This window comes from Scyliorhinus torazame, chromosome 4 (genome assembly GCF_047496885.1).
Source record: "Scyliorhinus torazame isolate Kashiwa2021f chromosome 4, sScyTor2.1, whole genome shotgun sequence".
Taxonomy (NCBI): domain Eukaryota; kingdom Metazoa; phylum Chordata; class Chondrichthyes; order Carcharhiniformes; family Scyliorhinidae; genus Scyliorhinus; species Scyliorhinus torazame.
In genome coordinates this window covers 357702838-357729075 of record NC_092710.1, presented here as the reverse complement: position 1 = coordinate 357729075, position 26238 = coordinate 357702838, and the positions used below count along the sequence as shown (strand labels likewise).

General features: G+C 57.5%; 1 protein-coding gene across 1 annotated transcript in view; it reads left to right on the top strand.

Annotated features, from left to right (window-relative positions):
• The first annotated feature begins 5465 nt into the window (after positions 1-5465).
• LOC140411763 (uncharacterized) overlaps positions 5466-26238 on the top strand; it is a 38171-nt gene continuing 17398 nt past the window's right edge. Inside the window, exons 1-3 of the mRNA XM_072500745.1 lie at positions 5466-5640; positions 19548-19677; positions 25547-25721. Coding sequence (XP_072356846.1) covers positions 5509-5640; positions 19548-19677; positions 25547-25721 — 437 coding nt within the window. The 5' untranslated portion in view covers positions 5466-5508. The remainder of the gene's footprint in view (positions 5641-19547; positions 19678-25546; positions 25722-26238) is intronic.

The window sequence follows — 26238 nt, the reverse complement described above, 5'->3', positions numbered from 1 at the left end:
CGACCGCAGGGGATCCCTGCGCTAACTGCTTTTTCCCAGTCCCTCTTACAGTTACCCACCTATCTCCAATCTTTGGTGTAACTAATTCCCTGAAGCTGCTATCTATGACCCCTTCTGCCTCCCGAATGATCCGAAGTTCTTCCAACTCCAGCTCCAGTTCCCTAACTCGATCTTGGAGGAGCTGGAGATGGCAGCACTTCCTGCAGGTAAAATCAGCAGGGACACTAACTGCATCCCTCACCTCAAACATCCTGCAGGAGGAACATTGCACTCCCTTCCCTGCCATTCCTCTAACTTTCTACCAAGATCTGGCTAACAACTAAATTAAATTTTTATAAAAAATAATAATAATATAATAAAATATGGTACTTACCTCAGACCAATGGGTTTTATTATTAGGTTAGAGGAGGAGGGCGGGTGGGAGACACTACACGTGTAGTGTCTCGGGTTTCCTCTCCACCAGAATTTATTGGGGAGGGTCTTCCCAGACGTCCGCGGGTCGACTTCCTGTTCCCGCCTAAAACACTAATTTAAAAAAAAAGAAGAAAAATTCTCAGCTCCTGCTGAAATTGAGTAACCAGCCAGCTCCACTCCCGCCGAAATCGACTGGCCTGCCCCTGCAAAGACAAGTGCTTTTAAAGGACAGACTTACCTCCCAGCAACCACTTCCGCACTGCTCCCGCTGAAACTGACTCACCAGCTGATTCTCCCGCCGAAATCGACTGGCCTGCCCCTGCAAAGACAAGTGCTTTTAAAGGTTGACTTACCTCCCAGCAACCACTTCCGCAATGCTCCCGCTGAAACTGACTCACCAGCTGTTCTCCCGCCGAAATCGACTGGCCTGCCCCTGCAAAGACAAGTGCTTTTAAAGGACAGACTTACCTCCCAGCAACCTCCTTCCGCAATGCTCCCGCTGAAACTGACTCACCAGCTGATTCTGTCTCCGAAATCGACTGGGAAGCATTACTAAGAAGATCTGGGAAAGTATTACTGGGAAGGTCCCTGAAAGTATTATTGGGAAGGTCCCGGGATGTATTACTGGGAAGGTCTCGGGAAGTATTAACAGGAAGATCTCGGGAAGTATTACTGGGAAGGCCCTGGGAAGTATTGCTGGTAGGGTCATGGGAAGTATTACTGGGAAGGTCCTGGGAATTATTACTAGGAAGATCTGGGGAGGTATTACTGGGAAGGTCTGGGGAAGAATTACTGGGAAGGTCCCGGGATGTATTACTGGGAAGGTCCCGGGAAGAATTACTGGGAAGGTCCCGGGAAGTATTACTGGGAAGGCCCCGGGAAGTATTACTGGGAAGGACACGGGAAGTATTACTGGTACGGTCCCGGGAAGTATTACTGGGAAGGTCCCGGGAAGTATTACTGGGCAGGTCCCGGGATGTATTACTGGGAAGGTCCCGGGAAGAATTACTGGGAAGGTCCCGGGAAGTATTACTGGTACGGTCCCGGGAAGTATTACTGGGAAGGTCTCGGGAAGTATTACTGGGAAGGTCCCGGGAAGTATTACTGGTACGGTCCTGGGAAGTATTACTGGGAAGGACACGGGAAGTATTACTGGGAAGGTCCCGGGAAGTATTACTGGGAAGGTCCCGGGAAGTATTACTGGGAAGGTCCTGGGAAGATAGACAGAAGTTTTTTAGTCAATGTTAAATGGATTCTCGTGCTTTCCCTATTTGATGAATAAAGTTGTGACTGTTTCATGTCCGACGTGTGAGGTTTCTTGTTGGTTTCAATGGGACAGATTTCCTGGGCAAACGTCATTCAGCATCGTATCGAGTGTGTGACTGCGGGCGTTTTGCCACCGTCTACATTGGCGTCCCTGGGTCATGTCCAATTCGAAATGGTCACAAGGCCCCGGACCCCAAATCCATCAACCTCCCCTCGTGCTCTTGAATATTCAGCCGGAACGTTGAACCCGGGTTCGATTCCCCGCTGGGTCACTGTCTGTGTGGAGTCTGCGCATCCTCCCCGTGTCTGCGTGGGTTTCCTCCGGGTGCTCCGGTTTCCTCCCACAGTCCAAAGATGTGCAGGTTAGGTGGATTGGCCGTGATAAATTGCCCTTCGTGTCCACAGGTTAGGTGGGTTTCCGGGGAAGGGGGCTTGGGCCGAGGTAGGGGCTCTTTCAGAGGGTCAGTGCAGACTCAATGGGCCGAGTGTCCTCCATCTGAACTATAGGGATTCTATGTCTGGTCTATTAACAGGCAGCCCATTGACAGGGTTTTCCTGGGGAGTAAATTAAACAATGTCTTGGAACCTTTGTCTGTATTTTGCTTTTCTAAAGGCTGGGATTGGATTCTCGCTGTTAAAAACAGAGGTTGATGCATCGTAACAGGCGGTGTCACCAAACCCTCAGAGATGGGGAGGAGGTGGCACAGTGGCATTGTCACTGGACGGGTAATCCAGAGACCCAGGGGAAAGCTCTGGGATCCCCGGATCGAATCCCACTCTGGCACATGGTGAAATTGGAATTAACTTTAAAAATCTGGAAGTTAAAGTCTAATAATGACCATAAAACCATTGTCGATTATCGTAAAACCCCATCTGGTTCACTAATGTCCTTCAGGGAAGGAAATCTGCCGACCTTACCTGGTCTGGCCTACACGTGACTCCAGACCCACAGCAATGCGGTTTCCTCTCAGCAAACCACTCAGTTCCAGGGCAATTAGGGACGGGCAACAGATGCCGGCCCCGCCCAGCAACACCCACATCCCAAGAATGAATAAAAAAAGATTGGAGCTGGAGTAGATCAATCAGCCCCTCCAAGCTGCTCCATCGTTCCATTAGATCATGCCTGATCAAACTGTGGCCTTAACTCCACTTTGCTGCCTGTCCCCATAACCCTCGACTTCCTTTCCCACCAGAAACCTGTCTAACTCAGGCAGGGGGGTCAATGCTGAGTGTGTGAACTGAAATCAATAGTGAAATATCTACCCCGGGCGGTTCACATTTCCTGTCTAACTCAGGCAGTGGGGTCAATGCTGAGTGTGTGAACTGGAATCAATAGTGAAATATCTGCCCCGGGCGGTTCACATTTCCTGTCTAACTCAGGCAGGGGGATCAATGCTGAGTGTGTGAACTGGAATCAATAGTGAAATATCTGTCCCAGGCGGTTCACATTTCCTGTCTAACTCAGGCAGGGGGGTCAATGCTGAGTGTGTGAACTGGAATCAATAGTGAAATATCTGCCCCGGGCGGTTCACATTTCCTGTCTAACTCAGGCAGGGGGGTCAATGCTGAGTGTGTGAACTGGAATCAATAGTGAAATATCTGCCCCGGGGGGTTCACATTTCCTGTCTAACTCAGGCAGGGGGATCAATGCTGAGTGTGTGAACTGGAATCAATAGTGAAATATCTGCCCCGGGCGATTCACATTTCCTGTCTAACTCAGGCAGGGGGGTCAATGCTGAGTGTGTGAACTGGAATCAATAGTGAAATATCTGCCCCTGGCGGTTCACATTTCCTGTCTAACTCAGGCAGGGGGTCGATGCTGAGTGTGTGAACTGGAATCAATAGTGAAATATCTGTCCCGGGCGGTTCACATTTCCTGTCTAACTCAGGCAGGGGGGTCAATGCTGAGTGTGTGAACTGGAATCAATAATGAAATATCTGCCCCGGGCGGTTCACATTTCCTGTCTAACTCAGGCAGGGGGGTCAATGCTGAGTGTGCGAACTGGAATCAATCGTGAAATATCTGCCCCGGGCGGTTCACATTTCCTGTCTAACTCAGGCAGGGGGGGTCAATGCTGAGTGTGTGAACTGGAATCAATAGTGAAATATCTGCCCCGGGCGGTTCACATTTCCTGTCTAACTCAGGCAGTGGGGTCAATGCTGAGTGTGTGAACAGGAATCAATAGTGAAATATCTGCCCCGGGCGGTTCACATTTCCTGTCTAACTCAGGCAGGGGCGTCAATGCTGAGTGTGTGAACTGGAATCAATAGTGAAATATCTGCCCCGGGCGGTTCACATTTCCTGTCTAACTCAGGCAGGGTGATCAATGCTGAGTGTGTGAACTGGAATCAATAGTGAAATATCTGTCCCGGGCAGTTCACATTTCCTGTCTAACTCAGGCAGGGGGGTCAATGCTGAGTGTGTGAACTGGAATCAATAGTGAAATATCTGCCCCGGGCGGTTCACATTTCCTGTCTAACTCAGGCAGGGGGGTCAATGCTGAGTGTGTGAACTGGAATCAATAGTGAAATATCTGCCCCGGGCGATTCACATTTCCTGTCTAACTCAGGCAGGGGGGTCAATGCTGAGTGTGTGAACTGGAATCAATAGTGAAATATCTGCCCCGGGAGGTTCACATTTCCTGTCTATCTCAGGCAGGGGGGTCAATGCTGAGTGTGTGAACTGGAATCAATCGTGAAATATCTGCCCCGGGCGGTTCACATTTCCTGTCTAACTCAGGCAGGGGGGTCAATGCTGAGTGTGTGAACTGGAATCAATAGTGAAATATCTGCCCCGGGCGGTTCACATTTCCTGTCTAACTCAGGCAGGGGGGTCAATGCTGAGTGAGTGAACTGGAATCAATAATGAAATATCTGCCCCTTGCGGTTCACATTTCCTGTCTAACTCTGGCAGGGGGGTCGATGCTGAGTGTGTGAACTGGAATCAATAGTGAAATATCTGCCTCGGGCGGTTCACATTTCCTGTCTAACTCAGGCAGGGTGATCAATGCTGAGTGTGTGAACTGGAATCAATAGTGAAATATCTGTCCCGGGCAGTTCACATTTCCTGTCTAACTCAGGCAGGGGGGTCAATGCTGAGTGTGTGAACTGGAATCAATAGTGAAATATCTGCCCCGGGCGGTTCACATTTCCTGTCTAACTCAGCAGGGGGGTCAATGCTGAGTGTGTGAACTGGAATCAATAGTGAAATATCTGCCTCGGGCGGTTCACGTTTCCTGTCTAACTCAGGCAGGGGGGTCAATGCTGAGTGTGTGAACTGGAATCAATAGTGAAATATCTGCCCCGGGCGGTTCACATTTCCTGTCTAACTCAGGCAGGGGGGTCAATGCTGAGTGTGTGAACTGGAATCAATAGTGAAATATCTGCCCCGGGCGGTTCACATTTCCTGTCTAACTCAGCAGGGGGGTCAATGCTGAGTGTGTGAACTGGAATCAATAGTGAAATATCTGCCTCGGGCGGTTCACGTTTCCTGTCTAACTCAGGCAGGGGGGTCAGTGCTGAGTGTGTGAACTGGAATCAATAGTGAAATATCTGTCCCGGGCGGTTCACATTTCCCGTCAACCGGCATCACAGAGATCATGATTTCTAAATGATTTCTCAATTGAAGATTGCGACCAAAAAACATTTCCATAGTTAATCACCTGGGGCATTTCTGCAACATCTGATGTTCCTGTAGCTAAACTTTATTCAAAACCATCCCCTTAAAACTGTATAAAAATCCCTGAGCTCTCTGCTCAAACTGCAGATTGAGCAGAAGGTGCTGAGGGGCATTCAGTGAATTCACCAGTGACCTGTACCGACACCAAGATGCTGAGAATCGTCTTAACCGTGTGTGTCCTCTTCTGGAACCAACTCGCTGCACAGGATGCGGTAGTCGAGATGATCAAACTCTGTGAACAAGATGAATGCATTAAACCCGAAGTCATCATTAAGGACAAGGTGAGTGTAGTTCAGAGTTTACTGCATTCTGTAATATTTGTACCAGTGGAAGTTATTTAATGCCTGTGTTTTTGGGTCAAGTCCCCTTTACTCTCTTTACTCTCAAACATCTGTCTGACTCAGGCAGGGAGGGTTGTCAATGCTGAGTGTGTGAACTGGAATAAACAGTGAAATATCTGCCCCGGGCGGTTCACACATCCCGGGACCCGGCACTCACACAGTTAATGGTTTCTAAATTCAAGGCTGGGATCAGGAAAGTATTCTGAGGAGCAGAATCTATCTGTACTTTAGACACGGATTAATCAGGGATGGTCAGCGTGGAAGGTCTTTCTGACAAATTATTGTTGAATTATTTGATGCGGTAACCAGGGGCGTTGATAGGGAGACCCCCCCCCCCTTCGAGACCCCTGTGATAAGGAGACCACCCGCCACAGAGACCCCTTTGATAGGGAGACCCCCCCCCACAGAGACTCCTGTGATAGGGAGACCATCCACACCCACACCGAACCCTCCCCATCCACACCCACACCGACCCCTCCCCCAGCCACACCCACACCGACCCCTCCCCCATCCACACCGACCCCTCCCCCATCCACACCCACACCAACCCCTCCCCCATCCAATCCCACACCGACCCCTCCCCCATCCACACCGACCCCTCCCCCATCCACACCCATTTCGACCCCTTCTACATCCACACCGACCCCTCCCCCATCCACACCGACCCCTCCCCATCCACACCCACACCGACCCCTCCCCATACACACCCACACCGACCCCTCCCCCATCCACACCGACCCCTCCCCACCCACACCGACCCCTCCCCCATCCACACCGACCCCTCCCCCATCCACATCCACACCGACCCCTCCCCCATCCACACCCACACCGACCCCTCCCCATCCACACCGCCCCCACCCCCATCCACACCCAAACCGACCCCTCCCCCATGCACAACGTCCCCTCCCCCATCCACACCGACCCCTCACCCATCCACACCCACACCGACCCCTCCCCAAACCACACTCACACCGACACCTCCCCCACCCACACCGACCCCTCCCCCATCCACACCCACACCGACCCCTCCCCATCCACACCAACACCGACCCCTCCCCCATCCACACCGACCCCTCCTCCATCCACACACACACCGACCCCTCCCCCACCCACACCCACACCGACCCCTCCCCCATCCAATCCCACACCGACCCCTCCCCCATCCACACTGACCCCTTCCCCATCCACAACGACCCCTCCCCATCCACACCCACTCCGGCCCCTCCCCCATCCACACCGACCCCTCCCCCATCCACACCCACACCGACCCCTCCCCCACCCACACTCACACCTCCCCCTCCCCACCCTCATCCACAGCCACACTGACCCCTCCCCCACCCACACCCACACCGACCCCACACCCACCCACACCGGCCCCTCCCCCATCAACACTCGCACCGACCCCTCCCCCTCCCCACCCACACCGACACCTCCCCCATCCACACCCACACCAACCCCTCCCCAATCCGCTCCCACACCGACCCCTCCCCCATCCACACCCACACCGACCCCTCCCCCATCCGCTCCCACACCGACCCCTCCCCATCCACACCGACCGCTCCCGATCCACACCCACACCGACCCCTCCCCGATCCACACCCAAACCGACCCCTCCCCCATCCACACCGACCGCTCCCGATCCACACCCACACCGACCCCTCCCCGATCCACACATGCACCCACCCCACCCCCACCCCCATCCACACCGACCCCTCCCCCACCACGCCCCCACCGACTCCTCCCCCACCCACACCTCCCTCTCCCCACCCACACCGACCCCTCCCCCATCCACACCCACACCGACCCCTCCCCCATCCGCTCCCACACCGACCCCTCCCCATCCACACCGACCCCTCCCCCATCCACACCCACACTGACCCCTCCCCCACCCACACCCACACCGACCCCTCCCCATCCACACTGACCCCACCCCGATCCACACCGACCCCTCCCTCATCCACACCGACCCCTTTCCCATCCACACCCACACTGACCCCTCCCCCATCCACACCGACCCCTCCCCCACCCACACCGACCCCTCCCCATCCACACCCACACCGACCCTCCCCCAACCACACCCACACCGACCCCTCCCCCATCCACACCGACCCCTCCCCCATCCACACAGACCCCTCCCCCATCCACACCGACCCCTCCCCATCCACACCCACACCGACCCTCCCCCATCCACACCCACACCGACCCCTCCCCCATCCACACCGACCCCTCCCCCATCCACACAGACCCCTCCCCCATCCACACCGACCCCTCCCCCATCCACACCCACTCCGACCCCTCCCCTTCCACACCGACCCCACCCACACCGACCCCTCCCCCACCCACACCCACACTGACCCCTCCCCATCCACACCCACACTGACCCCTCCCCCATCCACACCCACACCGACCCCTCCCCCATCCACACCCAGACCGTCCCCTCCCCCACCAACACCGACCCCTCCCCCATCCACACCCACACCGACCTCTCCACCATCCACACCCACACTGACCCCTCCCCCACCCACACTGACCCCTCCCCCATCCACACCCACACCGTCCCCTCCCCCATCCACACCCACACCGACCCCTCCCCCATCCACACCCACACCGTCCCCTCCCCCATCCACACCCACACCGTCCCCTCCCCCATCCACACCCACACCGACCCCTCCCCCATCCACACCCACACCGACCCCTCCCCCATCCACACCGTCCCCTCCCCCATCCACACCCACACCGACCCCTCCCCGATCCACACCGACCCCTTCCCCATCCACACCGACCCCTCCCCCATCCACACCGACACCGACCCCTCCCCCATCCACAATGACCCCTTCCCCATCCACATCGACCCCTCCCCATCCACACCCACTCCGACCCCTCCCCCATCCACACCGACCCCTCCCCCATCCACACCCACACCGACCCCTCCCCCACCCACACTCAGACCTCCCCCTCCCCACCCCCATCCACAGCCACACTGACCCCACCCACATCCACACCGACCCCTCCCCCATCCACACCCACACCGACCCCACACCCACCCACACCGGCCCCTCCCCCACCAACACTCGCACCGACCCCTCCCACATCCACACCGACCCCTCCCCCATCCACACCCACACCGACCCCACACCCACCCACACCGGCCCCTCCCCACCAACACTCGCACCGACCCCTCCCCCTCCCCACCCACACCGACACCTCCCCCATCCACACCCACACCAACCCCTCCCCCATCCGCTCCCACACCGACCCCTCCCCATCCACACCCACACCGACCCCTCCCCCATCCACACCCACGCCGACCCCTCCCCCATCCACACCCGCACCGACCCCTCCCCCACCCACACCGACCCCTCCCCATCCACACCGACCCTTCCCCATCCACACCGACCCCTCCCCCATCCACATCCACACCGACCCCTCCCCCATCCACACCCACACCGACCCCTCCCCCATCCACACCGACCCCTCCCCGATCCACACATGCACCCACCCCACCCCCACCCCCATCCACACCGACCCCTCCCCCACCCACGCCCCCACCGACCCCTTCCCCACCCACACCTCCCCCTCCCCACCCACACCAACCCCTCCCCATCCACACCCACACCGACCCCTCCCCCATCCGCTCCCACACCGACCCCTCCCCATTCACACCGACCCCTCCCCCATCCACACCCACACCGACCCCTCCCCCACCCACACCCACACCGACCCCTCCCCCATCCACACCGACCCCTCCCCCATCCACACCCATTTCGACCCCTTCTACATCCACACCGACCCCTCCCCCATCCACACCGACCCCTCCCCATCCACACCCACACCGACCCCTCCCCATACACACCCACACCGACCCCTCCCCCATCCACACCGACCCCTCCCCACCCACACCGACCCCTCCCCCATCCACACCGACCCCTCCCCCATCCACATCCACACCGACCCCTCCCCCATCCACACCCACACCGACCCCTCCCCATCCACACCGCCCCCACCCCCATCCACACCCAAACCGACCCCTCCCCCATGCACAACGTCCCCTCCCCCATCCACACCGACCCCTCACCCATCCACACCCACACCGACCCCTCCCCAAACCACACTCACACCGACACCTCCCCCACCCACACCGACCCCTCCCCCATCCACACCCACACCGACCCCTCCCCATCCACACCAACACCGACCCCTCCCCCATCCACACCGACCCCTCCTCCATCCACACACACACCGACCCCTCCCCCACCCACACCCACACCGACCCCTCCCCCATCCAATCCCACACCGACCCCTCCCCCATCCACACTGACCCCTTCCCCATCCACAACGACCCCTCCCCATCCACACCCACTCCGGCCCCTCCCCCATCCACACCGACCCCTCCCCCATCCACACCCACACCGACCCCTCCCCCACCCACACTCACACCTCCCCCTCCCCACCCTCATCCACAGCCACACTGACCCCTCCCCCACCCACACCCACACCGACCCCACACCCACCCACACCGGCCCCTCCCCCATCAACACTCGCACCGACCCCTCCCCCTCCCCACCCACACCGACACCTCCCCCATCCACACCCACACCAACCCCTCCCCAATCCGCTCCCACATCGACCCCTCCCCCATCCACACCCACACCGACCCCTCCCCCATCCGCTCCCACACCGACCCCTCCCCATCCACACCGACCGCTCCCGATCCACACCCACACCGACCCCTCCCCGATCCACACCCAAACCGACCCCTCCCCCATCCACACCGACCGCTCCCGATCCACACCCACACCGACCCCTCCCCGATCCACACCGACCCCTCCCCCACCCACACCCACACCGACCCCTCCCCATCCACATCCACACCCACCCCACCCCCACCCCCATCCACACCGACCCCTCCCCCACCACGCCCCCACCGACTCCTCCCCCACCCACACCTCCCTCTCCCCACCCACACCGACCCCTCCCCCATCCACACCCACACCGACCCCTCCCCCATCCGCTCCCACAACGACCCCTCCCCATCCACACCGACCCCTCCCCCATCCACACCCACACTGACCCCTCCCCCACCCACACCCACACCGACCCCTCCCCATCCACACTGACCCCACCCCGATCCACACCGACCCCTCCCTCATCCACACCGACCCCTTTCCCATCCACACCCACACTGACCCCTCCCCCATCCACACCGACCCCTCCCCCACCCACACCGACCCCTCCCCATCCACACCCACACCGGCCCTCCCCCATCCACACCCACACCGACCCCTCCCCCATCCACACCGACCCCTCCCCCATCCACACAGACCCCTCCCCCATCCACACCGACCCCTCCCCATCCACACCCACACCGACCCTCCCCCATCCACACCCACACCGACCCCTCCCCCATCCACACCGACCCCTCCCCCATCCACACAGACCCCTCCCCCATCCACACCGACCCCTCCCCCATCCACACCCACTCCGACCCCTCCCCTTCCACACCGACCCCACCCACACCGACCCCTCCCCCACCCACACCCACACTGACCCCTCCCCATCCACACCCACACTGACCCCTCCCCCATCCACACCCACACCGACCCCTCCCCCATCCACACCCAGACCGTCCCCTCCCCCACCAACACCGACCCCTCCCCCATCCACACCCACACCGACCTCTCCACCATCCACACCCACACTGACCCCTCCCCCACCCACACTGACCCCTCCCCCATCCACACCCACACCGTCCCCTCCCCCATCCACACCCACACCGACCCCTCCCCCATCCACACCCACACCGTCCCCTCCCCCATCCACACCCACACCGTCCCCTCCCCCATCCACACCCACACCGACCCCTCCCCCATCCACACCCACGCCGACCCCTCCCCATCCACACCGTCCCCTCCCCCATCCACACCCACACCGACCCCTCCCCATCCACACCCACACCGACCCCTCCCCGATCCACACCGACCCCTCCCCCATCCAATCCCACACCGACCCCTCCCCCATCCACAATGACCCCTTCCCCATCCACATCGACCCCTCCCCATCCACACCCACTCCGACCCCTCCCCCATCCACACCGACCCCTCCCCCATCCACACCCACACCGACCCCTCCCCCACCCACACTCAGACCTCCCCCTCCCCACCCCCATCCACAGCCACACTGACCCCACCCACATCCACACCGACCCCTCCCCCATCCACACCCACACCGACCCCACACCCACCCACACCGGCCCCTCCCCCACCAACACTCGCACCGACCCCTCCCACATCCACACCGACCCCTCCCCCATCCACACCCACACCGACCCCACACCCACCCACACCGGCCCCTCCCCACCAACACTCGCAGCGACCCCTCCCCCTCCCCACCCACACCGACACCTCCCCCATCCACACCCACACCAACCCCTCCCCCATCCGCTCCCACACCGACCCCTCCCCATCCACACCCACACCGACCCCTCCCCCATCCACACCCACGCCGACCCCTCCCCCATCCACACCCGCACCGACCCCTCCCCCACCCACACCGACCCCTCCCCATCCACACCGACCCTTCCCCATCCACACCGACCCCTCCCCCATCCACATCCACACCGACCCCTCCCCCATCCACACCCACACCGACCCCTCCCCCATCCACACCGACCCCTCCCCGATCCACACATGCACCCACCCCACCCCCACCCCCATCCACACCGACCCCTCCCCCACCCACGCCCCCACCGACCCCTTCCCCACCCACACCTCCCCCTCCCCACCCACACCAACCCCTCCCCATCCACACCCACACCGACCCCTCCCCCATCCGCTCCCACACCGACCCCTCCCCATCCACACCGACCCCTCCCCCATCCACACCCACACCGACCCCTCCCCCACCCACACCCACACCGACCCCTCCCCATCCACACCGACCCCTCCCCCATCCACACCGACCCCTTTCCCATCCACACCCACACCGACCCCTCCCCATCCACACCCACACCGACCCCTCCCCCATCCACACCGACCCCTCCCCCATCCACACCCACTCCGACCCCTCCCCTTCCACACCGACCCCACCCACACCGACCCCTCCCCCGCCCACACCCACACTGACCCCTCCCCATCCACACCCACACTGTCCCCTCCCCCATCCACACCCACACCGACCCCTCCCCCATCCACACCCACACCATCCCCTCCCCCACCCACACCGACCCCTCCCCTATCCACACCCACACCGAACCCTCCCCCATCCACACCGACCCCTCCCCCATCCACACCCACACCGACCCCTCCGCCATCCACACCCACATTGACCCCTCCCCCACCCACACTGACCCCTCCCCCATCCACACCCACACCGTCCCCTCCCCCATCCACACCCACACCGACCCCTCCCCCATCCACACCCACACCGACCCCTCCCACATCCACACCCACACTGACCCCTCCCCTATCCACACCCACACCGAACCCTCCCCCATCCACACCCACACCGACCCCTCCCCCATCCACACCCACACCGACCCCTCCGCCATCCACACCCACATTGACCCCTCCCCCACCCACACTGACCCCTCCCCCATCCACACCCACACCGTCCCCTCCCCCATCCACACCCACACCGTCCCCTCCACCATCCACACCCACACCGACCCCTCCCCCATCCACACCCACACCGACCCCTCCCCCATCCACACCGTCCCCTCCCCCATCCACACCCACACCGACCCCTCCCCGATCCACACCGACCCCTCCCCCATCCACACCGACCCCTCCCCATCCACACCCACACCGTCCCCTCCCCCATCCACACCCACACCGACCCCTCCCCCATCCACACCCACACCGACCCCACCCCCATCCACACCCACACCGACCCCTCACCATCCACACCCACACCAACCCCTCCCCCATCCACACCCACACCGACCCCTCACCATCCACACCCACTCCGACCCCTCCCCTTCCACACCGACCCCACCCACACCGACCCCTCCCCCGCCCACACCCACACTGACCCCTCCCCATCCACACCCACACTGACCCCTCCCCCATCCACACCCACACCGACCCCTCCCCCATCCACACCCAGACCGTCCCCTCCCACATCCACACCCACACCGACCCCTCCCCCATCTACACCCACACCGACCCCTCCCCATCCACACCCACACTGACGCCTCCCCCATCCACACCCACACTGACCCCTCCCCCATCCACGCCCACACCGACCCCTCCCCCATCCACACCCACACCGACCCCTCCGCCATCCACACCCACACTGACCCCTCCCCCACCCACACTGACCCCTCCCCCATCCACACCCACACTGATCCCTCCCCCATCTACACCCACACCCACCCCTCCCCATCCACACCCACACCGTCCCCTCCCCCATCCACACCCACACCGACCCCTCCCCCACCCACACCCACACCGTCCCCTCCCCCATCCACACCGACACCGTCCCCTCCCACACCCCCACCCACACCGACCCCTCCCCCACCCACACCGACCCCTCCCACATCCACACCCACACCGACCCCTCCCCCATCCACACCGACCCCTCCCCCATCCACACCGTCCCCTCCCACATCCACACCCACACCGACCCCTCCCACATCCACACCGACCCCTCCCCCATCCACACCGTCCCCTCCCACATCCACACCCACACCGTCCCCTCCCACACCCCCACCCACACCGACCCCTCCCCCACCCACACCGACCCCTCCCACACTACACACTTCCTAACCATGGCTACATTTGCCACCCAATAATAATTCATCAAGTTTGGGTGAGCTGACCCCCACCCTCCCCCACCCCACCCGCAACCCCCCCACCCCGGACCCCGCTCCAGCAGCACCTTCCTCACCCGCGGGGCCTTACCCCCCCCAACAAATCTCCAAATCAGCGCATTCACCCTCCTACAAAGCCTCAGGAATGAGGATCGGGAGATTCTGGAACACAAACAAGACCCTCGGGAGAACCGTCACCTTCACCGATTACACCCGTCCTGCCAGCGACAGCGGGGGCACATCCCACCTCCTAAAACCCCCCTTCATCTGTTCCCCAACACGGCCAGATTCAGCTTGTGCAGCCGCTCCCACCCCCAGGCCAGCTGAATGCCCAAATACCGAAACCCACCCCCCCCACCACCACCCGAAACGGCAACTCCCCCAACCTCCTCTCCTGCCCCCTCGCCGGAATCGGAAATCCTCGCTCTTCCCCACATTCACTTTCTATCCCGAAAACCCACCAAACTCCTCCAATGTTCCCAGAATCCCCCAATACCTCCCAAAGGGTTTGAAATGTCGAGAAGCAGGTCGTCCGCGTACAGCGAGGCCCTTTGTTCCCCCCCCCACCGTACTATCCCCCGCCAGTCCCTTGATGCTCTCAGCGCCATCGCCAATTGCCAAGGCAACGAGCAGTGGGGAGAGTGGACACCCCTCCTCGTGCCCCGGTGTGGCCCGGAATATTCCAAACTCACCCGGTTCACACTCGCTGCGGGCGCCCGGTACAACAGCCGGACCCAATCCACAAACCCCTGTCCCAAACCATCCCAGCACCTCCCACAGGTAGTCCCACTCCACCCAGCCGAAGGCCTTCTCCGCATCCATGGCAACCACCACTTTCCCACGTCGCCCCTCCGGGGGCGTCATGATCACATTCAACAACCGCCTGATGCCTCCCCTTAACAAACCCCGCCTGGTCCTCCCCTATCACCCCCGGCTCACAGTCCTCAATCCTTGAAGCCAAGATCTTGGCCAGTAAATTGGAGCCCACATTTAACCGTGAAATTGGCCGGCAGGGCCCTCACTGCTCCGGATCCTTGGCCCTTTTTAGAATTAAGGAGGTGGAGGCCTGTGATAACGTTGGGGGGAGCACCCCCTGCTCCCTCACCTCATTGAACGCCCTCACCAGCAGGGACCCCAGGTCCCAGGAAACCTTTTGTCAACTTCACCGGGGCCTCCCCTGTCTGCATTGCCCCCACACCCACCACCACCTCCACCAGCCCAATGGAGGCTCCCGATCCCTCCACCAGGTCCTCCCCACCCTCGAGAACTCCAACCCCTCCGGGATGAAAATAATCGCTTATTGTCACGAGTAGGTTTCAATGAGGTTACTGTGAAAAGCCCCTAGTCGCCACATTCCGGCGCCTGTTCGGGGAGGCTGGTACGGGAATCGAACCGTGCTGCTGGCCTGCCTTGGTCTGCTTTCAAAGCCAGCTATTTAGCCCAGTGTGCTAAACCAACCCCTCCCAGATGGTGCAGGGTGTAGGTGAATGCAGGGCCGAGGGGATAGCTTCTGGGATGGTGCAGGGTGTAGGTGAATGCGGAGGCCGTCCCCGGACTGGTCATCCAGGGGGGTGCTGGGATTATGGCTGGGGGTGAGGTGCCCCAGACAGGTGGGTATGGTCTGTTGCTGATCCTCAAAGACAAAACACAAGACACACGGTGAGATGTTGGGAAGGGTGCAGTCTGGGGGAGAGGGTGGCTCACTCGCTATTGGGACATCTTTGTGCATTTGGGGCTCACTTGGTCGTCATGTGCTGATATCCGCTGCGGAGATAGCCTCTCCTGCACCTCCTGGATAACACCATCACACTCCTCACAGTCGAGGTGAGAGCCCTGAGATTCAGGATGTCCGCTCCGGGCTTCTCTCTGGAATTTAGGAGAATGAGAGCGATCTCATTGAAACAGACAAGATGATAAGGTAGGAAGGTTGTTTCCCCCTGGCTGGGACATCGAGAACTGGGCAGCACAGATTCAGGAGAGAGAGTTCATCAAATAGGACTGAGATAGGGAGAAATATCTTCACTCAAAGGGCTGTGAATCTCTGGAATTATCCAGTCTATAATGGATGTTTCATCATTGAGAATATTCAAGGCCAAGACAGCTAGAATTTAGGATTCTAGGTTCCTCGCGGGTGCAGTATAATGGAGTATATTCGGACAGGTCCTGAAATGAAATGAAATGAAAATCGCTTTTTGTCACAAGTAGGCTTCAAATGAAGTTACTGTGAAAAGCCCCTAATCGCCACATTCCGGCACCTGTTCGGGGAGGCTGGTACGGGAACTGAACCGTGCTGCTGGCCTGCCTTGGTCTGCTTTCAAAGCCAGCGATTTAGCCCTGTGCTAAACCAGCCCCAGTCATTAGAAGGAAGTGACATGTACTCGTGATCTGAGAGTCTCGCAGAAAGCAGCACGAAAAGAAGCTCGTGTCGGGGAATGTTCTCCAAACGGTAAACGTGTTACAATAGAGTTAGAATGTCTGCAGCCAGCAGTCTCTGGGAGTTACGGAAACTTCTCCAACCCAACAACACAATGGAACAGGTGGGGAGTGCGTGGGGCAAGTAGAGTTGGGGTTAAAGATGAGGCAGGAGGCTTATGTAAAGATGAGACATGAAGGTTCGGTTAGGGCGCTCGAGAGCTACAAGTTAGCTAGGAAGGACCTAAAGAGAGAGACAAGAAGAGCCAGGAGGGGACATGAGACGTCTTTGGCAGGTAGGATCAAGGATAACCCTAAAGCTTTCTATAGATATGTCAGGAATAAAAGAATGACTAGGGTAAGAGTAGGGCCAGTCAAGGACAGCATTGGGAAGTTGTGCTTGGAGTCCGAGGAGATAGGAGAGGTGCTAAATGAATATTTATCGTCAGTATTCACACAGGAAAAAGACAATGTTGTCGAGGAGAATACTGAGATTCAGCTACCAGACGAGAAGGGCTTGAGGTTCATAAGGAGGTGTTAACAATTCTGGAAAGTGTGAAAATAGATAAGTCCCCTGGGCCGGATGGGACTTATCCTAGGATACTCTGGGATGCTAGGGAGGAGATTGCTGAGCCTTTGGCTTTAATCTTTAAGTCATCTTTGTCTACAGGATTAGTGCAAGAAGTCTGGAGGATAGCAAATGTTGTCCCCTTGTTCAAGAAGGGGAGTAGAGACAACCCCGGTAACTATAGACCAGTGAGCCTTACTTCTGTTGTGGGCAAAATCTTGGAAAGGTTTATAAGAGATAGGATGTATAATCATCTGGAAAGGAATAATTTGATTGGAGATAGTCAACACGGTTTTGTGAAGGGTAGGTCGTGCCTCACAAACCTTATTGAGTTCTTTGAGAATGTGACCAAGCAGGTGGATGAGGGTAAAGCAGTTGATGTGGTGCATATGGATTTCAGTAAATCGTTTGATAAGGTTCCCCACGGTAGGCTACTGCGGAAAATACGGAAGCATGGGATTCAGGGAGATTTAGCAGTTTGGATCAGAAATTGGCCAGCTGGAAGAAGACAAAGGGTGGTGGTTAGTGGGAAGTGTTCAGACTGGAGTCTAGTTCCTAGTGGTGTGCCACAAGGATCTGTTTTGGGGCCACTGCTGTTTGTCATTTTTATAAATGACCTGGAGGAGGGCGTAGAAGGATGGGTGAGTAAATTTGCAGATGACACTAAAGTCGGTGGCGTTGTGGACAGTGCGGAAGGATATTACAAGTTACAGAGGGACATAGATAAGCTGCAGCGCTGGGCTGAGAGGTGGCAAATGGAGTTTAATGCAGAAAAGTGTGAGGTGATTCATTTTGGAAGGAATAACAGGAAGACAGAGTACTGGGCTAATGGTAAGATTCTTGGCAGTGTGGATGAGCAGAGAGATCTCGGTGTCCATGTACATAGATCCCTGAAAGTTGCCACCCAGGATGTGAGGGTTGTTAAGAAGGCGTACGGTGTGTTAGCTTTTATTGGTAGAGGGATTGAGTTTCGGAGCCATGAGGTCATGTTGCAGCTGTACAAAACTCTGGTGCTGCCGCATTTGGAGTATTGCGTGCAATTCTGGTCGCCGCATTATAGGAAGGATGTGGAAGCATTGGAAAGGGTGCAGAGGAGATTTACCAGAATGTTGCCTGGTATGGAGGGAAGATGTTATGAGGAAAGGCTAAGGGACTTGAGGCTGTTTTCGTTAGAGAGAAGAAGGTTAAGAGGTGACTTAATTGAGGCATACAAAATGATCAGAGGATTGGATAGGGTGGACAGTGAGAGCCTTTTTCCTCGGATGGTGATGTCTAGCACGAGGGGACATAGCTTTAAATTGAGGGGAGATAGATATAAGACAGATGTCAGAGGTCGGTTCTTTACTCAGAGAGTAGTAAGGGCGTGGAATGCCCTGCCTGCAACAGTAGTGGACTCGCCAACACTAAGGGCATTTAAATGGTCATTGGATAGACATTTGGACGATAAGGGAATAGTGTAGATGGGCTTTAGAGTGGTTTCACAGGTCAGCGCAACATCGAGGGCCGAAGGGCCTGTACTGCGCTGTAATGTTCTATGTTCTATGTTCTATGATCTTGTTGATCGGTGGAACAGGCTTGAGGAGTTATTGGGCCTATTCCAGCTCCTATTTCTTATGGTCCAATGACATTGTTTTATTTTCACCTGGATTAGTGCCTGGATACGAGGACCAATTCCTAACCCATTGAAACCTTTCTGTTTCAGTAATGTGGTAAAACAGCCAAAGGGAAACACAATTACTGGACATGATTCAGTGTCGATGGCCTTCCAGAACATTCTCCACATTTGTTTCATTGAAAGCCCAAGGGGAAGGTGTGAGGCCCAATGGGCAGGATAACTCTAAAGTTGAAAGAGTGCATGAGGGGGTCAGGGAAATCAATCTGGAAGTGGTGATGCCAAGACTCCCATCAAAAATTCCAAACCCTTTTACCAGGTCAGTCCATGCAGGACATGAATACTGCTCCCACACCTGGGAACGAGGACAGTCCCCTCAACACTGATGTGTTTTGGTGCGAGTTCAGTTGTGTCACATGGTAATGGATTTTATTTCCTTGTTTTAGAATTATATTGAGTTTGAATACCAAATTCGGCAGAAGGTTGAAACTGAAGTTGATGGTGTGGATATTAAAACTGCAGTGGCGATCGGTCTGGAGAAACTATTCAGTTATGCACGTTGTGGGAATGTTGCAGGTATGTCAGATGTTCCTTCAAAGTAACAACAGATTATAAAACAGCCACTCACTCTTTAACCTGTCACGTTTGAAACTTTCTGTACAGACTGACACACTGAGCAAAGAATTGTCAATCCCAGAGCGTTCCTCGGTCACATGTGACTAGTGGGTTGAGGCGCTATTTGGGCTATTGCTTTGATACCTTCAGGCTTTATGTTCCCAGAATCTGGGAACGTTTCCCATGTGTGATATTAACATTCTATGTTGATATTAATAAAGATGATGTGGAGATACCGGCGTTGGATTGGGGTGAGCACAGTAAGAAGTCTTACAGCATCAGGTTAAAGATCAACAAATTTGTTTCAAACACTATCTTTCGGAGCACTGCTCCTTCCTCAGGGGAATGGAAGGGACAGCGCTCCGAAAGCTCGTGTTTTAAACAAACCATTTGGACTTTAACCTGGTGTTGTAAAACTTCTTACGATATTAATAAAGAGGAGGAGGTGTACCTGTGGGGATGAAAGATAAAGGTGGAAAGTATCGGGAACCCTGGATAACGAGCGATGTTATCAACCTTGTCAAAAAGAAAAAGGAAGCATTCGTTAAGGTCGAAAAGGCTTCGGACAGGTGAAGCCCTTGAAAAATATCACATTTCCAGCAGTGACACACACCAGTGTCTATCTGGACAGCTCTGTGCTGTCTGTCCCTTCCAGCAGTGACACACACCAGTGTCTATCTGGACAGCTCTGTGCTGTCTGTCCCTTCCAGCAGTGACACACACCAGTGTCTATCTGGACAGCTCTGTGCTGTCTGTCCCTTCCAGCAGTGACACACACCAGTGTCTATCTGGACAGCTCTGTGCTGTCTGTCCCTTCCAGCAGTGACACACACCAGTGTCTATCTGGACAGCTCTGTGCTGTCTGTCCCTTCCAGCAGTGACACACACCAGTGTCTATCTGGACAGCTCTGTGCTGTCTGTCCCTTCCAGCAGTGACACACACCAGTGTCTATCCGGACAGCTCTGTGCTGTCTGTCCCTTCCAGCAGTGACACACACCAGTGTCTATCTGGGCAGCTCTGTGCTGTCTGTCCCTTCCAGCAGTGACACACACCAGTGTCTATCTGGGCAGCTCTGTGCTGTCTGTCCCTTCCAGCAGTGACACACACCAGTGTCTATCTGGACAGCTCTGTGCTGTCTCCCACTTCCAGCAGTGACACACACCAGTGTCTATCTGGACAGCTCTGTGCTGTCTGTCCCTTCCAGCAGTGACACACACCAGTGTCTATCTGGACAGCTCTGTGCTGTCTGTCCCTTCCAGCAGCGACACACACCAGTGTCTATCTGGACAGCTCTGTGCTATCTCCCCCTTCCAGCAGTGACACACACCAGTGTCTATCTGGACAGCTCTGTGCTGTCTGTCCCTTCCAGCAGTGACACACACCAGTGTCTATCTGGACAGCTCTGTGCTGTCTGTCCCTTCCAGCAGTGACACACACCAGTGTCTATCTGGACAGCTCTGTGCTGTCTGTCCCTTCCAGCAGTGACACACACCAGTGTCTATCTGGACAGCTCTGTGCTGTCTGTCCCTTCCAGCAGTGACACACACCAGTGTCGATCTGGACAGCTCTGTGCTGTCTCCCACTTCCAGCAGTGACACACACCAGTGTCTATCTGGACAGCTCTGTGCTGTCTGTCCCTTCCAGCAGTGACACACACCAGTGTCTATCTGGACAGCTCTGTGCTGTCTGTCCCTTCCAGCAGCGACACACACCAGTGTCTATCTGGGCAGCTCTGTGCTGTCTGTCACTTCCAGCAGTGACACACACCAGTGTCTATCTGGACAGCTCTGTGCTGTCTGTCCCTTCCAGCAGTGACACACACCAGTGTTTATCTGGACAGCTCTGTGCTGTCTCCCCCTTCCAGCAGTGACACACACCAGTGTCTATCTGGACAGCTCTGTGCTGTCTGTCCCTTCCAGCAGTGACACACACCAGTGTCTATCTGGACAGCTCTGTGCTGTCTCCCCCTTCCAGCAGTGACACACACCAGTGTCTATCTGGACAGCTCTGTGCTGTCTCCCCCTTCCAGCAGTGACACACACCAGTGTCTATCTGGACAGCTCTGTGCTGTCTGTCCCTTCCAGCAGTGACACACACCAGTGTCTATCTGGACAGCTCTGTGCTGTCTGTCCCTTCCAGCAGCGACACACACCAGTGTCTATCTGGGCAGCTCTGTGCTGTCTGTCACTTCCAGCAGTGACACACACCAGTGTCTATCTGGACAGCTCTGTGCTGTCTCCCCCTTCCAGCAGTGACACACACCAGTGTCTATCTGGACAGCTCTGTGCTGTCTGTCCCTTCCAGCAGTGACACACACCAGTGTCTATCTGGACAGCTCTGTGCTGTCTCCCCCTTCCAGCAGTGACACACACCAGTGTCTTTCTGGACAGCTCTGTGACACTCAGCAGCCGCCACAACAAAGGCACAAAGTTTGACCAGGGGACGAGTGTGAGGTGCGTTCTGGGGTCATGGGGGGGGGGGGGGGGGGGGGGAGGGGGGTCCTGATGGCTTGAGGAAGACAAGAAGGTCAATGTGGATGGAGGGTTGTGCAAGGGGTAGGTGCGTGGGGGTGAGGGGTTTGGGGGGGCGAGGGGGTTTGGGGGGTGTAGGGCGAGGGGTGTGGGGGGTATGGCGAGGGGGGTGGGATAACGGGGTAGGTTGAGGGGGGCAGGGAGGGGATGTGAGGGGGGCTGGGGTGAGGGGCTCGGCAATGGGGTAAGCCGAGGGGGGCAGGAAGGGGGAGTGGGGGATAGGGTGAGGGGGCAAGGAGGGGGGTGTGGGGGTGTTGGGCTCGGGGGGGGGTCAGGGAGGGGTTGTGGGGGGGTTGGCCCCATGGGGCAGGGAGGAGGCTTTGGGGGGTAGAGCTCAGAGGGCAGGGAGCGGGGTGAGGGGGTAGGGCTTGGGAGACAGGGAGGGGGTGTGGGGGGTAGGGCTCAGGGGGGCAGGTGGGGAGTGAGGGGGTTACGGCTTGTGGACAGGGAGGGGGGTGTGGGGGGTCGGGCTCGGGGGGCAGGGAGGGGAGTGTGGGGGGGTAGGGCTCGGGGTGTGGGCAGAGGGTGTGGGGGGGTAGGGCTCGGGGGGCAGGGAGGGGGGTGTGGGGGTCTGGCTCGGGGGGCAGGGAGGGGGCGAGGGGGTAGGGCTCGGGGGGCAGGGAGGGGGCGAGGGGGTAGGGTTCGGGGGGCAGGGAGGGGGGTGTGGGGGGTAGGGATCTGGGGGCAGGGAGGAGGGTGTGGGGGGTCGGGCTCGGGGGGCAGGGAGGGGGCGAGGGGGTAGGGCTCGGGGGGCAGGGAGGGGGCGAGGGGGTAGGGCTCGGGGGCAGGGAGGGGGGTGTGGGGGGGTAGGGCTCGGGGTGTGGGCAGGGGGTAGGGAGGGGAGTGTGGGGGGGTAGGGCTCGGGGTGCAGGGAGGGGGGTGTTGGGGGTAGGGCTCGGGGGACAGGGAGGGGGGTGTGGGGGGTAGGACTCGGGGGGGCAGGGAGGGGCATGTGGGGGGTGGGTAGGGCTCGGGGGCAGGGCGGGGGGTGTGGGGGTGGGTAGGGCTCGGGGGGGCAGGGAGGGGGGTGTGGGGGATGGGTAGGGCTCGGGGTGGGGCAGGGAGGGGGTGTGGGGGGTTGGGCTCGGGGGGCAGGGAGGGGGGCTGTTGGGGGGTAGGGATCGGGGTGTGGGCAGGGGGTGTGGGGGGGTAGGGCTCAGCGGGCAGGGAGGTGAGTGTGGGGGATCGGGCTCGGGGTGCAGGGAGGGGGGTGTTGGGGGGGTAGGGCTCGGGGGGCAGGGAGGGGGGTGTGGGGGGTAGGGCTCGGGGGGGGCAGGGAGGGGCGTGTGGGGGGTGGGTCGGGCTCGGGGGGCAGGGAGGGGGGTGTGTGGGGTGGGTAGGGCTCGGGGGGGCAGGGCGGGGTGTGGGGGGTCGGGCTCGGGGGGCAGGGAGGGGTGTGTGGGGGGGTAGGGCTCGGGGGACAGGGAGGGGGTGTGGGGGGGGGCTCAGGGGCAGCAGGGGGTAGATTGAGGAACAGACTGTCCCTCGAGGCTGTGACACTTTCCCAGCTGGGTGTTAACATGCTGCACAGCCTGGTGAAGGGAGGGGGCTGCACAGAGTGATATGAGTGAGCGGGACGGACATTTCAATATGGTGTCGGCGTGGTGATGTGCATCACTGTAAATACACAAGGGGTTAATGTAAACACACTGCAACTAAATAAACACTAGAGGGAGCACCAGAGGCATCATGACACACAGACACTCAACCAATAGGTCAGTAAGATAGGACACGACCAATGGGCAGTCAAGACACCCAGAGGTGACACTACCACAAGGGGGCTACCCATATAAAAGGACAGGGCACACAGGCTCTCTCTCTTTCCACAGGCGACACTCAGAGAGACAGGGGCAGATCAGGAAGCATCACACTCACCGCATGGCTGAGAGCAGACTGGTTAGTTAGACTGAGTTACTACAGCAAGATCAGCAGGAGCGTCGAACTCAAGTAGGAGAATTGTTAACTGTTCAATAAATGTGTTAAACCATCTCCAAGTCTGAACCTTCCTTTGTCGGAGCCGACATCAAGGAGGCAGCTTATAGAGTAATAGAAGTTTACAGCATGGAAACAGGCCTTTCGGCCTAACTTGTCCATGCCGCCCAATTCTTACCCCCAAGAGAGTTCCAATTGTCTGCATTTGGTCCATATACCTCGATGCCCATATTACCCATATAACTGTCTAAATGTTTTTTAAAAGACAAAATTGTATCCAGCTCTACTACTACCTCTGGCAGGACATTCCAGACACTCACCACCCTCCCTGTGAAAGAATTGCCCCTCCGGACCCTTTTGTATATCTCCCCTCTCACCTTCAACCTATGCCCTCTAGTTTTAAACTCCCCTATCTTTGGGAAAAGATATTGACCTTAATGTCCCTCATTATTTTATAGACCTATATAAGTTCACCCCAAAGCCTCTGACACTCCAGGGAAAAGAGTTCCAGTCTATCCAGCCTCTCCTCTTAACTCAAACCATCAAGTCCTGGTGGCATCTGAGTAAATCCTTTCTGTGCTCTTTCAATTTTAATAATATCCTTTCTATAATAGGACCAGAACTGTAGACAGTGCTCCAAGGTGGCCTTACTAATGTCTTGTACAACTTCAGCAAGACGTCCCAAATCCTGTATTCAATGTTCTGACCAATGAAACCAAGAATGCTGAATGCCTTCTTCACCATCCCGTCCACCCATGACTCCACTTTCAAGGAGCTATGAGCCTGTACTCTTAGATCTCTTTGTTCCATAACTCTCCCCAATTCTCTACCATTAACTGAGTAGGTCCTGCCCCGATTCGATCTACCAAAATGCATCACCACACATTCATCTAAATTAAACTCCATCCGCCATTCATCTACCCACTATCCCAATTGATCAAGATCCCAATGCAATCCTAGATAACCTTCTTCACTGTTCACTATGCCACCAATCTTGGTGTCATCTACAAATGTACTAACAGTGCCTCCTACATTCTCATCAAATCATTATTAGTAACAAATAACAATGGACCCAGCACTGATCCCTGAGGCACACCACTGGTCACAGGCCTCCAGTTTGAGCTCATTCTCACCATGCTACATGAAGAAGCAGAACACAACAGTCGGCACTCACACTGCGAGTGGGACCATGCTGGTCACATGCTGCTCTCCATCCTGGCAACTTGGTCATTTGCATATTCCCTTAAAGTGATATCACAACATTTTCCACATCTCACCAAAGTGACCGTGCCCCCTGACCTGTAACCTCTGACTATCTATCAGCTGATCACCCAGTTAAATGCTGTAACAGTGTCTCTGTCCACAGGTACTATTGTTCCTGTCTCTGCACCTTGGGGAGTTTATGGATTCTTGAAAAATGGCGAAATACAGCAGAGATTCCGAGTATTTCTTGAGGTAGTTCCTCAAGTCACCAACCCGCCTCAACCAACAGATCCAACAGTTGAAATAGTAACAGAACCTCATGTTTGGTACTATGGCAGGTGAGTTTAGCGACTGATATATTGTGATTGGTGTTTCTTTCTGTCAGCTCTTGTATCTTCAGAAACTTCAGAGAGTCGTGAGACGTGACAATAAACAAAATCCAAAATCCAAAATCCTATCTGGCTGCATCACAGCTGGTATGGCAACTGCTCGGCCCAGGACCACAAGAAACTTCAGAGAGTCGTGAACACCGCCCAGTCCATCACACAAACCTGCCTCCCATCCACTGACTCCATCTACACCTCCCGCTGCCTGGGGAAAGCGGGCAGTATAATCAAAGATCCCTCCCACCCGGCTTACTCACTCTTCCAACTTCTTCCATCGGGCAGGAGATACAGAAGTCTGAGAACACGCACGAACAGACTCAAAAACAGCTTCTTCCCCACTGTCACCAGACTCCTAAATGACCCTCTTATGGACTGACCTCATTAACACTACACCCTGTATGCTTCATCCGATGCCGGTGTTATGTAGTTACATTGTGTACCTTGTGTTGCCCTATTATGTATTTTCTTT